The 15824-nt window shown below is 40.9% G+C and overlaps 1 protein-coding gene across 1 annotated transcript in view; it reads right to left on the reverse strand.

Annotated features, from left to right (window-relative positions):
* COL25A1 (collagen type XXV alpha 1 chain) overlaps positions 1–15824 on the reverse strand; it is a 502347-nt gene that overhangs the window by 114451 nt on the left and 372072 nt on the right. The window contains exons 8-10 of the mRNA XM_070433581.1: positions 11732–11791; positions 10069–10176; positions 7216–7251 (exon numbers count right to left, since the gene is read on the reverse strand). Coding sequence (XP_070289682.1) covers positions 7216–7251; positions 10069–10176; positions 11732–11791 — 204 coding nt within the window. The remainder of the gene's footprint in view (positions 1–7215; positions 7252–10068; positions 10177–11731; positions 11792–15824) is intronic.

Here is a 15824-nt window from a genome sequence, read left to right on the forward strand (position 1 = left end):
AATGACATTGGTTGAAAGAAAAATATAAATCTACTTCTTTTGCATCAGCACCTGATTTATTAATTCACTGATTCTTATCACTCATTCAGTTTATTGAAGCACTAAGTACCAAGCACAATTATTATATGGCGTGATAAATGCTGTGGAGGAGAAGACAGTTTCCAGCTTTGCTTGGGGGAGGGTGAATGTGTGTGAGTGAGTGAGTGTGTGTGAAGTTTTCTCAAAGGAAGTGACTAAGGCAGAAGTCTTTTTTTTTTTTTTTTTTTACTCCATTCAGACAGAGACTCTGTATTGCCATTAGCCTTGGGCAGGAGGGCTCCTTCTTTGGGGCCCATGCTTTAGAGAGCTCTTTTCTGGCTCACTCCTCCTCATGTGGTAGCTGACCCCCTGACCTTAGACTTTGCTTTGAGTACTAAGAACCCTGGAGTTCTCTGCCCCAAGGACTGGAGTTCAGTTCAAAGACTGTGAGTTGCCTCTTTCTCTGGTCTGTTCTTCCGGAGGTGAACCACACCACTGGTGTGCACAATAATGAGCTGGAGAAAGGGGCAAAGAGGCGGGTATTTTGAGGTGTGTGGCTGGAGTTGGATCTTGTGTGCATCCCAGAATGCCTACGTGTGAGAGCTTGAGTCTTATCAAGTTAAGGGATGGGGGAGGTGTGGGAGAGAAAGGGAGCAGGCTGGGGCCAGGAGCTGGGCTGGGTACCAGCTCTCCTCATCCAGAATGCTGCCACATTTTGGCTTGGATCTCCAAGAAGGGCAACAACTCTGCATTTGAACTTTCCAAGTCAATGTACGGATATATCATGAAGGTTAGAGGATAGAGCGTACTTACTTAGCAGTTTATTAGTTTGGATTATACCTTTTTAGTATTTAGACATATTGTATAAGGATTTCCATTTATATGTTTGCCCTAAAATTTGTACATTTGCCTTTAATCTGCAGATGTAAGGCACAACTTTATTTTAAAGTTTCTTCTTAATCTAATGATAAGATATGAGAATTTGGTAAAAGCAGTTAATTTCATTAATGTCCTCATACAAGATGACCGGTATATTTTATACTAGTTTAGCTACAGTAGGTTGGATTCTAAAGTTAAAATAAATGATAACAGAGGAGACAATTTTTAAGATTTTCTTCCATTAAAATATACTATATGACTGTTGCTCACTGAATCTATTTACAGAATTCCATGATATATAACAAGAGTAAATGACTATGTAATGTGTGTCTGTGCATTAATAATGAAAACAGGAGGACAGGACTTTAGAGCTGGAAGTGGGTCCAGATATCATTTAGTCTCGCCACTTTTATAGATGAGGAGTCTTAGGCCTAGAAATCTTAATTGGTCCATGAGGATAGGGCCTATTAGACCTTTAACTGGAATTGTGCAACATAGTGAAAAATAGATTTACAGTCCAGAGGTAGTGAAGAAAAACAGAATGAGAAAGAGAAGACTACAGTCATGTCTTTGGCCTTTTAGACTATCTCTTCATACTTAATGTTTCTTGATTGTGTTCATAAATCACGACTGAACATGTTCCCCCAACAACTGACCTTCTGTTTCTAGGAGACCGAACCAGCTTAACGCAAAGTCAGATGTTCCCGTCTATTACCACACTAAAGTGACCTCTAGACACCCCTAGAGAAATCCACTCACACGGAGTGAATTCCCCTCAGCTGGACAACTTTGGGCAGTGGGACAGAACCAGAAGAAGGCATTACTTGTCTACTTTCTCTCGGTCCATTTGGAAAACTCAGCATTACAGGCTCTGGACAAAAGCATCCAGCAGATCTGGAGGTGGGCAGTGCCCTGTCAGCGTGCCATTTACACGTACCAGCACTTCATGGACAAGCAGATTGAGTGAGAATAATAGAGCATTAGAACGGCTCCTAAGCCACCCCAGCCAGCAGTGTGCGCAACTTAGGAACACACGGTTTTACCACACAACAGCTTATTGTGAACATCTAGTCTAATGACTAAATATGCTAAGATGATTTGGGTCATGTTTGTAATTTGTGATCTGAAGGTTTGAGGTTTTGCTTTCTTTGCCAGATTAAAGTCAGGAAGAGAAGCCTGCTGTTGTCTCCGACGTCGGCCATCCTGCTGCTGCTCAAGATGGCCGGCAGAGCAAGGACAATGAAGTAGAATGGGGAGTCTTATCAAATCTGTGGGAGAGCATTGCATCACAGCTGAATATATTTAGAGTAAGTATTCACATACTGGCTATTGCAATTTTATTTCAAATGGAGCAGATGCAATTATTTATGCTTATGTTATTAACTAATTCAAAAGCATTGTATGTATTCACTTGACCCAAATGTATTAAATGTCTTTACAGGCAAAATTGAAATAAATGAAAATACCTGAAACAGTCCAAATTTCACTTTAAGGGACAATAACAGCAAAAATTTTCTGGATTTTGAATGCTGAGACATCAGGGCCCAACGAATGACATTTTAAGTACTCTTACTAGTATAATTCAAAAAGAGATGAATGGATATGCTATGGAGTTTGCATATATTTGGGGTGAGGGAGAGAAATGAAGAAAGAGTTTCAGAGTAGGGAAAATAATTTGGTCTATAAAACCTTGGCTATAGACACTTTGGATAAAAAAAAACAATTCCCAGGAAACTGGGACCAGTTGGTGTGTGTGTGTGTGTGTGTGTGTGTGTGTGTACCAACCACCTTTTATGCTTTAAAGAACTTCTACTACATTTGTCAAAAGCAACAGTGAGAATACCAAAAGGAAGATACCTTAAAAAGTACTATTTTAACAACCATTGAAACTTCTGAAGAACTGAAAAATAAAGGCCACTCCCGTGAGGGTTCAGAACTTGAGCACTTGTAATTGTGGTCAGTCCTTTCTTTGATGCTCGGGTATAGTCTTATGAGCTAGAGCAGTTTTCTCTTTATTCAGATGCAGTCCAACTTATTTTAGCTCAAGATTCTGTCTTTTAAAATCTCATCCTGAACTTCTCGGAAAACCCAAAGGTCATGTTTACAGAATAGATGCACAGCAGGATTAAATAAATGTGGAGCCGCCTGAGCAGCAGGTCTTCTTCATTCTACCAGAGAAGCTGTTAATCTTCAGATGATTATTTTTGTAATATAAAATATATAGCTTGGATCAGGAAAACAAATTCCCCACCTGACACGCTCATAAACAGTTTTGTAAGAGCTAATTTTAGATTGTTCCTAGCTTTTTCATTGCATCATCAGGGACATTTAAAAATTTTAACAATTCTCCTGTGCTTCTCAAAACTCTCATTTAAGCAAACACGCCCTGCACAACACACACCAAAAAATGTACTGGGTTGTGTGAAAAGCAAAGAACAGTTGTATTTGTTGTCTTTCCTTACTTTAGCTAAAGGATGAGCTGGGCAGTGTTGTGAAAAGTTGGTAATGTAAGGTGATGTGATACATGGGAGAAGGCCAAATACAATGACAACAAACAGGACAAAAGGAGTAAGTTGCATGATCATCGCAGTATCTGACACACTGTGATTTCACTGATGACTATAACCACACTGTCCTTAGCCCTTACATTTCATAGAATGGTCTTCCTGTGTGTCAAGTGTTATCACTGGACTTTTAACTGCAATACTTTTCATTTATGGCATCTTTGTAGCCATAAATCCTTTTCATATTATTATTATTATTTTACTTGCTTCTTGCCATAACCCACTGAGATAGGTAAAATGGGAATTTGTCCACATGTTATAGGTCCGTAAAAAGGATCACAGACTACAGTCATACACTCCTAAGTGATTTTGAAGCCAGAACTCCGGTTGCAATGTACCTTTTTGCTTACCAGACTTTGAGTCAAAACACACACACCACTATTTAAAAGAAGAGAGAAACTTTCTAAGGAAATTTTTCTCCTCATGAAAACTGCTATTATATTTTTAGTACTTCTCCTCTTTTTTGAGATTGTTTAATATACACAGGTGCTATTTAACTTAACAAACATAAATAGTGGTTTGAAAAAATGATAGATTTTAAAATCATAAATATTTCAAGTTAAGCCAATATAAGATATAAAAATTCAGTTTGCTGGGAAGAAGAATTAAGAGATTATATATTACTTTACAAAAAAATTCCGAATAGGATTGCTTTATGTAGCAAAATTCCTCAGCACATATAAGATATGTTGATTTATGAAAATCTGATTCATACAGAACTTTACAGGAATGCATCTGTTATATAAATCCACGCTCACCTGTAATTTACTCTAGAGGGAACAACTGAGTGATAATAATAATAACATACTCATATATTCTTCATTATGCAGTTTAAAGTACTTTCCTCTAATTTATTGCATTTGTCTTTGGCAACCTTAAAAGGAAGGCAGACAGGGTATTATTATCCTTTCTTTACAGATGAGAAATTGAGAGGTTAAGTGATTTGCCCAAGGTCAGACAGACTATTCATTCATTCATTTACTGCTCTTTGAGTGATGCATTTTAACGGGGTAGTCAAGGAAGTAAGGTTCTTCCTCCATTTTTTTTTTAACCAGATGTGAAGGCTATTAAAACAGAGGTGGATGATCTCACAAATACAATGTTGAACGAAAGAAGCCAGACACAGAAGTGTACATACTGTATGCTTCTAGAAATGTAAAATTCAAATGCAGGCAAAACTAATCTATGGTGGCAGAAGGCAGAATAGTGGTAAAATTTGGGAAGAAGGGGTGGCAACTGGAGTGTGAGGGGGGATAACATTCTATTTCTTGACCTGATTTTTGGTTGTACAGTTATGTTCACTGTGAAAATTCACTGAGATCTAGACTTCAGATTTGTCTACTTTTCCTTACGTATAGTGTAGAATAAGCATGTCAGACTCGCGACCTGCAGGATGCATGCGACCCTCAACGAATATTTTTGCGGCCCAGCCAATATAATGGTATGTAAGAAATGTTTTAATAAAAATTTCACAACTTAATTTTTACAATATCCTGTTATACATAATTATTAATAAAGAACTACAATGTTCACTAATAACTTAAACCCTGTTTATTTCGCCCGTGTTAGCCTTTGAGTTTGACATGCTTGGTATAGAGGTTTTTGGTTAAAAAAGAATTTTATATTTTGAAAAACAGTACAATGCACTTTAGAAGATCCTTACATCACACATCTTTAAACATTTGTGATTTAATGAAGTTTCTTAGCTTCATTTTAAAAATGAGAACATGAACTAAATCTGAAGAGTTTAAAAACAGAAAAATAGCTTATAGAAAAAAAACCCCATGCCCATCCGGCATGGCTCAGTGATTGCGCATCAACCTATGAACTAGGACATCATGGTTTGATTCCCAGTCAGGGCACATGCCTGGATTGCAGACTAGATCCCCAGTGTGGGGGATGCAGGAGGCAGCCGATCAATGATTCTCTCATCATTGATGTTTCTATCTCTCTCTCCCTCTCCTTTCCTCTCTGAAATGAATTAAAAATATTTTTTTAAAAACCCAGGATTATCTTCATCTCAAAAGTTGCTATAAGAAATGGGAAATTGCAGCACACTAAGATAATTTTAGGTGCAACATGTATATTTAATAATATTAAGCTAGAAATTATAGGGAAATGAGATTCCATTGTTATTCACATAGTATAATCTAGAGAGAATATACGACTTTAAGGAGGATAAGGTTGTAATATTTTTGAATATCCATTTTTCTTTTAGAACTTTGTATATCAGGATACTGCGCTGGACATCGGGGTAGAAAGCCAAAGGTAATGATAAAAATCTGAGTAAGATGTGCACACCTGGGAACAAACAAGGCTCCCAAGAGTCCCAAGGAGCCTTCAATGTAAGAAGGTCTGGGAGGAATATGTTTTGACCATTATCCAGGATAGAAATCACAGGTGCATTCAATTGCCTAAAGCAATTTCAAAATTTATATTGTAGTTTTCCAAGAATCCTTCACCTCCTGTGACTCTATAACCCTGACAGCTAATGCTGCTCTTGTATGCAAAGTTACCACAGATGACAAATGTTTTGTTTAATTTTTATATATGGTCTTCTGTTGTTGTTTCATTTTATTCTCTTTAAAAAGAATCCAATATAGTATCCACCTCCCCACCCCACACACACATTATCTATATCAAATACCGATCTTAATATCATAGGTCAGGAACAGAGAATTTCCAGGTGAAGGGTCAGTTTCAGCCCCAGGGGGCTTTCATTTCACCAGTGATGTTTCAAAGGCAGCTACACCACTGCTATGAATGACCACTCTTTGGTGAGTTTCTTCCCACGAGGGCTGTTGAAAGCATCCTGTGCAGGGATAAGATTTTGACCTTTAACCCCTTCACACATTTGTTTTAATTCTTGACTGACTGTCCTGTGTCTGTGCATCGGTTTCACGAGCCCTTAGCTAATATTTTTTTACAAATAAATTTTGTACCCTGAACACCTGCGTGCTGCATGTCACACATTCCACAGAATGAACAGGATCGAGCTCACTGTGATCACTGCGTCCAGGACAATGCAGTGAGACACAGCTGTCCTGTGGAACGTGGGTTGTTAGATTGTCAACCTGTGTTCCCCCATACAGTTCATGTCATAAAATTGGTCAGAAAGATGGCTCCAGGGACAGGGGAGAGAAACAGGGAGAGGTGGGCTCAGCAAGCTGCCCAAACTTCTCCCACTGACAAAGGATAAACAATCCTGAGGAACTGACCCTGCGTGTCTACGGGCGAGTCCATGTGGAATCATTTCATGATCTTTTTTAATGACCGGGATCAAGAGACACAACGGCTTCTCTCTGGGTGAAGCCCTTCAACAAAGAACTTCTTGAGTCACTATGAAATGTTGCCTATACTACTTCACACTTAGTCTCACCCGATCCCTTTCAAAACTCACTTTATTTAAGCTAATAGTTATATCCCTATATTTAATCTCCCTTATAGCAGAGCTGCTTAAAACAAATTCTGCCCTTTGCCCTTCCTAAGTGTCTCTTTCACTCCTCCCACCTGGACCTTTCCTCTTCCTCTCCTGTCAGTTCTGTACATGTGTTGTCTTGTGATGCTTACCGTGCAAAACGCCATATTAGTTTTTAACTTGTACTAACTTTCACTCTTTTTGTTATAGGTTACATGACAGATATATTTGTTACACACAATATGACAACAGTTTTGAATAGACTTCCATTACTTTTTATAGAAATTTTATGAAAATATATAGAATTTAAAGTAAAAGACAAATTGAAATACTTGCCATTGAGCCTTGTTTTCCTGGGTTCCCTGGTTCACCCTTAAAAAAGAATAGTGATAATTTTATTAGTGCTATAAATATTTAAAAACAATTTCAATATATATTTTTCCCTTTTTACAGTACCCACTGGGGTGTATGAATGTCAAATATACTTCAAGCTAAATAGAGAAATGCAAACCCAATGCAATGGAAAGAAAGCTAACATTCTTTCTTCAAATGTATTCTATAAACATTTTAGGATATAATAAAGTGAGTCTAGATTATGATAGAGATTTAAGATTATGCCAAGAATATATTCTAAATAAAATTAGTAGGAGTGATTATATAAGTCATTAAGTAGTCCTAGAAAAAGATTTAATTGTAATTACAGCCATATCTCATTTATTTAATTGCAATTACAGTAATATATTATTAATTATTATTTCCTGCTTATAAGGACATAAGATGATGACATGGTCCTCTTTGTGAGAATTCAGGACTCCCACATATTCAACACAGAGACAACTGCTCTTAGTGCAGGAGTTAAATAAGAAAAGGAGCAGAGATTGATTTTAAATTTTAATTATCCTGGATTAATGATGGCTGAAGTAACATGCTTTATTAAAATGACAGCATATATTAAAATAACATTGTCTGCCATATTACACCACTGTCATAATTTTTTAATACTCAGATTCATACATGTTTTATTATATTATATCATGTTTTATTATATTATTATAATGACAGTTATGTTTTTTGAAAAACATGATTGTAATGCCAGTACATATAGATGTGGTTGGACTTTAATAATAAGTAGTTCTCAGTTTATTTTTATAAAATCTTTTTCCACTGGTTAAGAGAGTATATAAAAATCAACTCTGAGATTATAAATCCAGTTCAAATTATATTTGTGGAATTAAAAATAATTATACCTTTGTATTAAAAGTTCCATTTCTTACTTAGATGAATAAACTATATTCACTTAAACTTTAAAGACTGACATAATATTTGGATGGTTTACAAAATGTCATACATTAATTTATCTTATTTCTTGAAAGTAATTTATGCTTTAAATTTTCTGTACAGTATATAATACCCAATGATCTGACTAATTCTGTCCCATCAAAAGAGTCTTAACTATACTTCTTACTTGAGAAGACACTGTATCTTGTTGGAAACCAGCAATCAATTGGAGAGCTCTAAATATCCCTAAAGCTACCTTTTTTTATCTTTTGAGATATCAACCCAAGAAAAGGGGAAACATTAGACAGTTTAGGGTGAAGCTACTCTCTCTGATGATTCAGTTAAAGCAATCCTAAATCATATGTTACAAATTAATTCCTCATTTCATATGACAAATTAACAGCAGCTTTCAGAAAAGGAAGTGGGCTTACAGAAAGTTGTCTCAGAAAAGTTTTAAAGTACCCTATATTCTTACAAACAGAATTTTTTTTGAAGGACAAAAAAAAAAGCCATAATATATGAATAAAAAATAAAATATACCAAAACAATGAGCATGGATGATTTTTTTCTTTATGGTTGTCTTTATTTTCAAAATTTTCTACATTATGGATAGTTTCTGTATTACTTTTATACTATGAAAACACGAATGAAAATAGTTATTAAAGTTAAAGTAATACACTTGCTCAATTAGTATGGCTTAGTGGTTGAGTATTGGCCTAGGAACCAAGAGATCATGGTTTGATTCCTGGTCAGGGCACATGCCCAGTTGTGGGCTCCATCCCCAGCAAGAGGCAGCTAAACAATGATTCGCTCTCATCACTGATGTTTCTCTCTCTCTTTCTCTCTCTCTCTTCCTCTCTGAAATCAATAAAAATACATATATTTTTTAAAAGTTAAAGCAATACATTAAATAAACAATTTAATTCATCAATAAACCTGAATTTCAAATTCTAACCTCATAATATAAGTGTAAAATTTGTTTGCCCTTTTCCACATATTTATTTAAATTGCTGGGTTGTCAAAGGACTTGTATGCATGCATATAAGCATAACAAATGGACATAAGACACTGGGGGGTAGGGGAGGCCAGGGGATTGTCAAGGGCGGGGGAAAAAAAGGAGAAATATGTAATACTCTTTGTAATAATTTAAGCAATAAAAAAATATATTTAAAATAAATAAATAAATAAATAAATTGCTGGGTTGTCGCTATCAAAGCGAACCATTTATCTAGTGTCCTGTGCTGCTATATATTGACACTTGACACTAAGTACTTAGTACTTAGATCTAAGTGTTGAGATCGCTTTTATTTTTTAAAATTAAATTATTGGAGTAACAGCTCACTTTTAAATCATTTCCATTAATAAGCTTCATATACAAAGGACAAATAATATTCAAACCAGACCCACTGATGTTTTAACCATTAATTTTACTATTTTATCAATTTTTTCAGTCAAGTTATTTATAAGAGATTAAATATTAGAAACATTTAAATTCTTTACTCTCCATAAATCATATGGGACTTGATTGTCTCTGCTATCGGTTTTTGGAAAATGTTATTAATCCCCCACCTACTGTTTCAAGCTAGTCTCCCTGTTAAACCAAAGGCACTGAGGAACTCTGTGGAGTCAGGACACGAGTGACATCAGGTTCTCCAATCAGACTCGGAAGCTTACCTGAACACCGGTTTAGCTGTCTCCCCAGGTCCTTGTGGTTGCATGGTTCCCCGGGATTGAGTGGTACAGCAGAAGCCTGGCTGGCAGTGCCCTGCTTGGGGGCTTTCCTAGCTTCCCCCGTCCATCAACCCACTCCACTCGACCTTCTAATCCCTCCCCCACCCCACTCTATCCCAATCCTCAGCCCTTAACGCAAAACCAAACCTGTGAGAACAAGGGACCCAAAAAGGTACTCACGGGCTCTCCTGGCATTCCTCGGGGGCCATCTTTCCCCGTGTCCCCAGGAGGCCCTCTTGGGCCTGGAGGGCCAGGCGGGCCTGGGGGCCCAGCTTGTCCTTGGTCACCCTACAATGGAGAGGGGGACAGACCAACCATGACCACGGAGGATAAAGACCTAGGTCTTCTTTTCAACACTTTAAATTTGCATTATCTAATTCACATTTACACCATGAAAGAACCAGAGCAAGCAGAAGCATGAAGCCTGTAGGCGATTTGCCTGCCAGCAGGGGTCAAATAAATATTCATGCTGAGGAGCTGAGTGGAGCTATTAAAACCAAGCAGCTCAGGAACCAGCACTCTCAGCTCTTGGAAATGCTGTGTCTCTTATCCCTCGATTCAGAGCTGGTATAAAGCCGTTGCATAACTTTATTCATGACAATGCTATATCCACCTTAATAAAGTGGCTGCATTTGAAATCGGACAATGTTTACAATTTCATAACCTATAAAATTAAGCATACAAGCCTTTTGTCATGCTTTATAACAATTTATACATTACCAAAGCTAGAGACCTTAGAAACTGGGTCTATTACTGGATATAACTAATTTTTAAAAAAGACTTTTTTCTTAATTAAAAAATTTAGACAGGCTCTCTATACCTTTTATTTTGGTACTTCCATCTACATTTCAAACAAATGCAGCTCACTAAACATAATTTTGTTCTAAGATATTGCCAAATAAATACCCTTCCACCCCCACCCCCACCCAAGGGAGATCCATGGTAAAGCAACAGCATACAGAGTAATAACTGAATGCAAAGAAGAAATCAGACTTGAGCAAGAATAAGCACTACCTTAATCAAGCGGCGTTTAATGAGCTGCTGATCAGCAGAGAGAAACCCATGATTGATTTTAGGAAACACCATCTGATCAGTCAGGTGAGGTCAAAGGTTGAAGTTCAGAGGTGAGAGAGTTGAAGAATAGACATCAGAAGGCCCCAAGAAAGAAATAAAGATATACGCATTAGAGTTATAATGACCATTAAATAAAACAGAACTGGCACTTGTGTCTGACATCAGACCCTCGGGCTCTGGATGAGAGAAATGTGACCCTGAACCAGGATGGTGAGACCAGATTTGTAGTTAGGGTGGACCTTTTTTGGAATCCCATCGTTTTGCCGGGGGGTTGGGCCTTTCTAAGGCGGTATACTAGAGGGGCAGGTAAGCCCTAGCCACCTGCACTCTGCACTCCGAGCAGAAAGTCCTCAGACAAAGCGCCAGTTCATTTCCGTCAGACTTGTCAACCAGCATAATGTGGCATGAACGCGACTGCCATTTTGTTGATGCCGAAGTCCAGAGTCCTCTGGGTGACTCAATTGATTGGGACATACTTAGAGCTTTGCAAAGCATACTCATGTGCCCCTCCAGGCCCGGCACTGTCCAGAGTCGTGCCTGCCTCTGCCCACTGTCCTTGCTCGACTTCAATATCTTTACTCTCTCATATGCTCCAGAGTCTCCTTCATATATATTTGACCCCATGGATGCACATGAGGTCCAAGAACCCAAGGAGCTGGTACGTTTGATGAGAGGGAGCGGCAGGACTCGGCAGGCCAGTTTAGCTGTTCTTGCTCACCCTTATGCTGATTGCGGGCTCTGACAGTAGGCATGGGTGCCAAGCACAAACCTTGACGGTGAGGATCTGATTACTGTGCAGGGCAGCGACTGTGGGGAAGCCTGGCAGACCCTACGGACAGGGCACAGCACCAAAACACGACACAAAACGTCACACAGACATTTCACTGGTGGACAAACAAAACAAGCATGTACCTAAAAATCACCCTGTCCCAGCTCTAAGTCTTGCCTTGCTTGACCTGCCATAAACTATATCAGACACACGAGGCTCCCAAGTGAGCCATTCCTTAAAGGGAATGCCAGGTTGAGAACCCATGTAACTGCTCCTTGTGGCAGGCACAATACATCGCAGGATACACTCTCAACATGTCTGGAATCTTAGGTACAAATTGTTAGTACAAACTGGAGATAACTACAGACACTGTTATGAAAACAACACTTCAATTTCCCTCTATGGATATTCTGTTGAATCTACAACACAGGACATACAATATGTGCATTAATTCCTTTTTGGACAGTCATGAACAGAATTTTGCAGTCGGATCAGAAGTATTCCTCAGCATAAATGCAGTACGCCTCACAAAGCAGTCTTACCACCCACATATCAGAATTCCCCTCCTGAATCATCTGATGATTCTCAGGTCTTTCCTGTTTCAGGAATTCCTGCAGAGGTGGTAGATGGAAATCTGTCTCTTATAACATGGGTATTTCATGTCAGGGGGAGTTATGGTCACACTCCGTAGTAATTACTTCTGTCACGTACCTTTTCCCAAAGAACTTGACAGTTCGCACAACCCCTTGAAGCAGAAAAGTGGTTTTGAATTCCTTAACCCAGGAGCACGGGGGAGACTGCGCTAGAGTCCTGTACTTCACTAACTGTACTCAGGCGGCCCTACAGGCGGTACCGATTGGGTGGGTCTGAGAGAGAAATCCTGCCTTTGTTCTACATCTTTTGCAACAACACGTGATATGGGAGCCTTTTGCTCCATTTTTTTTCATGCAGAACATGTTCACCATACAAACAAAATCAACCACCATCACGGCGATCCGAGCTGCCTTCCTGCGTTCCCTCCTCCTCCCTGTCCTCCTCTTCCCACCCAAATCTATTTTGAGAATATTTTTAGGAAAGGCCAGAAAATTTCTAGTGTTTCAATTTTACTAGTTTGGGTACATTGTCTCCTTTATTTTCCCCTTACTAGGGATATATTTTTCTTTTTAACAAAATCAATAAAACGATGCTTGTAGCATGAGACTTTCTTTTCAGCCCTAATGCCTTCGATTCTCATTCTTTAGAGCTGGGGCTCCTCAGGAAGCAAAGCAGAGGAAGTCGGATCCCTTTGCCAAATCCTTTCCGATAAGGCGATTAAGTGGCTGGGTAGTTTCAAGGTGACCTGTATCCTCTTTTTTCTTCTCCCTGAGTAAAAGTCCTTTAAGCATGGGCTCTACACAAATTCAGAAATGCTACAAGTTGGAAAACAGATGTGTACAATTTGCTTTTGTTTTACTACGGAATATGAGTTTAAAATGTTATTAGATGGTAATGTGCCAGCATCTTTCCATCTGTGACTCATTAGCCCTATATTACACAGTCAGAATTTTATGTATAAACCTCATATTTATGTAACAAAGAACAAAAACAGATACAAACAAGAAGTCTACGAGGGATCAGAATCTTGATTAGTGGCGATAAATCATAATGTCACTTTAAACAGATTATCTAACAAAAATCATTTAAAATTAAAAACCTTTTAACAGCACACATGGTAGGCCTCAGAAATGTTTTGAAATTTGAATGTATAAATAAGTCACTTCTTGTACTCCTATCTGAGCATGATCAGCTTGCTGTTTGATCATACTTTCTAAATGCTCAAAACAAAGCATTAAGTTTTAGAACTTCTCAGTTTGGTTTCCTGTGTTAACCAGATCTAAAGAGGAAGTGGAGAGGTAATTCTCACCTCAGACTGAGATTTTCTGTTTGAGGAAGCTGAGTGTATGTCTCTCCATCATCTGAACTGTGGACATGCTGCCAATTAGGTGTTTAGAACTACATTTTAACAATCTCACTAGTGAACTAAGCAAAAGGACTTCAAGAGTTCACATGTAGCAAAGTAGAAAGGGGACATGTGGAGAAATTCTCTTAAATTCTAACAAAAATCCCATGGCCTGGGCTGCAATGATCTAGGACCCTGTGTTTTTAAAACTGTGGTAATGCTTGAAGGGTACTTGTCAATATCCCAGGAGTGTTTAAAGGCTATAATAAACATGGTGCATCTTCCTTAAGAGTTGATTTTAATTAACAGTAAATACTTTTTTTTTTTTATCTTTAAATTAAATTTCTTGGGGTGACATTGGTTAATAAAATTACGCAGGTTTCTGGTGTACAATGCTATACTACATCATCTGTATATTGTACTAGAGGCCCAGTGCACAACATTTGTGCACTGGGAGGGGGGGGGGGGCATCCCTCAGCCTGGCCTGTACCTTCTTGCAGTCCAGGACCCCTTGGGAGATGTCCAACTGCCAGGCCTAAGCCAGCAGTAGGACATCCCCCGAAGGATCTTTAGGGCTGCCTCGGAGGGGGAGAGGCTCCTGCCACCACTGCTGCGCTCGCCAGCTGTGAGCCGGCTTCTGGCTGAGTGGCGCTTCCCCTGTGGGAGAGCACTGACCACCAGGGGGCAGCTCCTGCAATGAGCATCTGTCCCCTGGTGGTCAGTGCACGTCATAGAGACCAGTTGTTCTGCCGTTCGGTCGATTTGCATATTAGGGTTTTATTATGTAGGAGTAGAAGCCCAGTGCACGAAATCACGTGGCTCCGCCCTCCCCCCTCCACCCCCCACGTGCCTCGCTGTGCTCACAGCTCTGCCCACCTGCGTTGGTTTTTGGTCGTTACAGCGTTAGGGCCACAGGCCTTTTATAATATGGACTAGAGGCCCGGTGCACAAAAATTTGTGCACTCGGGGGCAGGGGGAGGGGGTTCCCCCAGCCCGGCCTGTGCCCTCTCACAGTCTGGGACCCCTCGGGAGATAACGACCTGCTGACTTAGGCCTGCTCCCGGGTGGCACAGGGCAGGCCCAATCCCTAAGTGCAGCCCCTGGTCAGGCTCAGAGCAGGGCCGATTGGGGAGTTGGGGCGCCGCCCCGTCATGCACAGAGCAGGGTGGATCGGGAGGTTGCGATGCCACCCTCACTCACGCTCAGGGTAGGGCCGATTGGGGGGTTGGGGCACCGCCCCCTGTCACACTCAAGGCAGGGTCGATGGGGAGGTTGCGGCGCCACCCCCTGTCACGCACAGAGCAGGGCCGATCAGGGGGTTGGGGCTCTGCCCCCTGTCACTCACAGAGCAGGGCCCATCAGGGGGTTGGGGCGCTGCCCCCTGTCACTCACAGAGCAGGGCCCATCAGGGGGGTTGGGGCTCCATACCCTGTCACACACAGAGCAGGGTCGATCAGGGGGTTGGGGAGCTCCCCCCTGTCATGCACAGAGCAGGGCCGATCAGGGGGTTGAGGAGCTCCCTCCTGTCACTCACAGAGTAGGGCCGATAGGGGAGTTGGGGCACCGCCCCCTGTCACACACAGAGCAGGGCGGATCAGGGGGTTGGGGCGTTGCACCCTGTCACACTCAGGGCAGGGCCAATGGGGAGGTTATGGCTCTACCCTGTCACACACAGAGCAAGGCCCGTGGAGGAGGGTTGGGGCGCCGCCACTGTCACACTCGGGGCATGACCGATGGAGAGGTTATGGCTCTACCCTGTCACACACAGAGCAGGGCCTGTGTGTGTGTGTGTGTGTGGGGGGGTGGGGGGGGTTGGGGTGCCGCACCCTGTCACACACAGAGCAGGGCCGTTCAGGGGGTTGGTGTGCTGCACCCTGTCAAACACAGAGCCGCAGGGCAATCATGGGATTGGGGAGCTCCCCCCTATCAGGCACAGAGCAGGGCTGATCAGGGGGTTGGGGCGCTTTCCACTGTCACGAACAGAGCAGGGTGGATAGGGAGGTTGTGGCCTCGCCCCCTGTCACACACAGAGCCGCAGGGCGATCAGGGGGTTTGGGTGCTGTCCCCTGTCATGCTGATTCCGGTGCTGGCAGGCATATTACCCTTTTACTATATAGAATAGAGGCCTGGTGCATGGGTGGGGGCTGGCTGGTT

The sequence above is a fragment of the Myotis yumanensis genome, unplaced genomic scaffold, assembly GCF_028538775.1.
Source record: "Myotis yumanensis isolate MYYU_CA2020_CCGP unplaced genomic scaffold, mMyoYum1.0.hap1 SCAF_1, whole genome shotgun sequence".
Lineage (NCBI taxonomy): Eukaryota > Metazoa > Chordata > Mammalia > Chiroptera > Vespertilionidae > Myotis > Myotis yumanensis.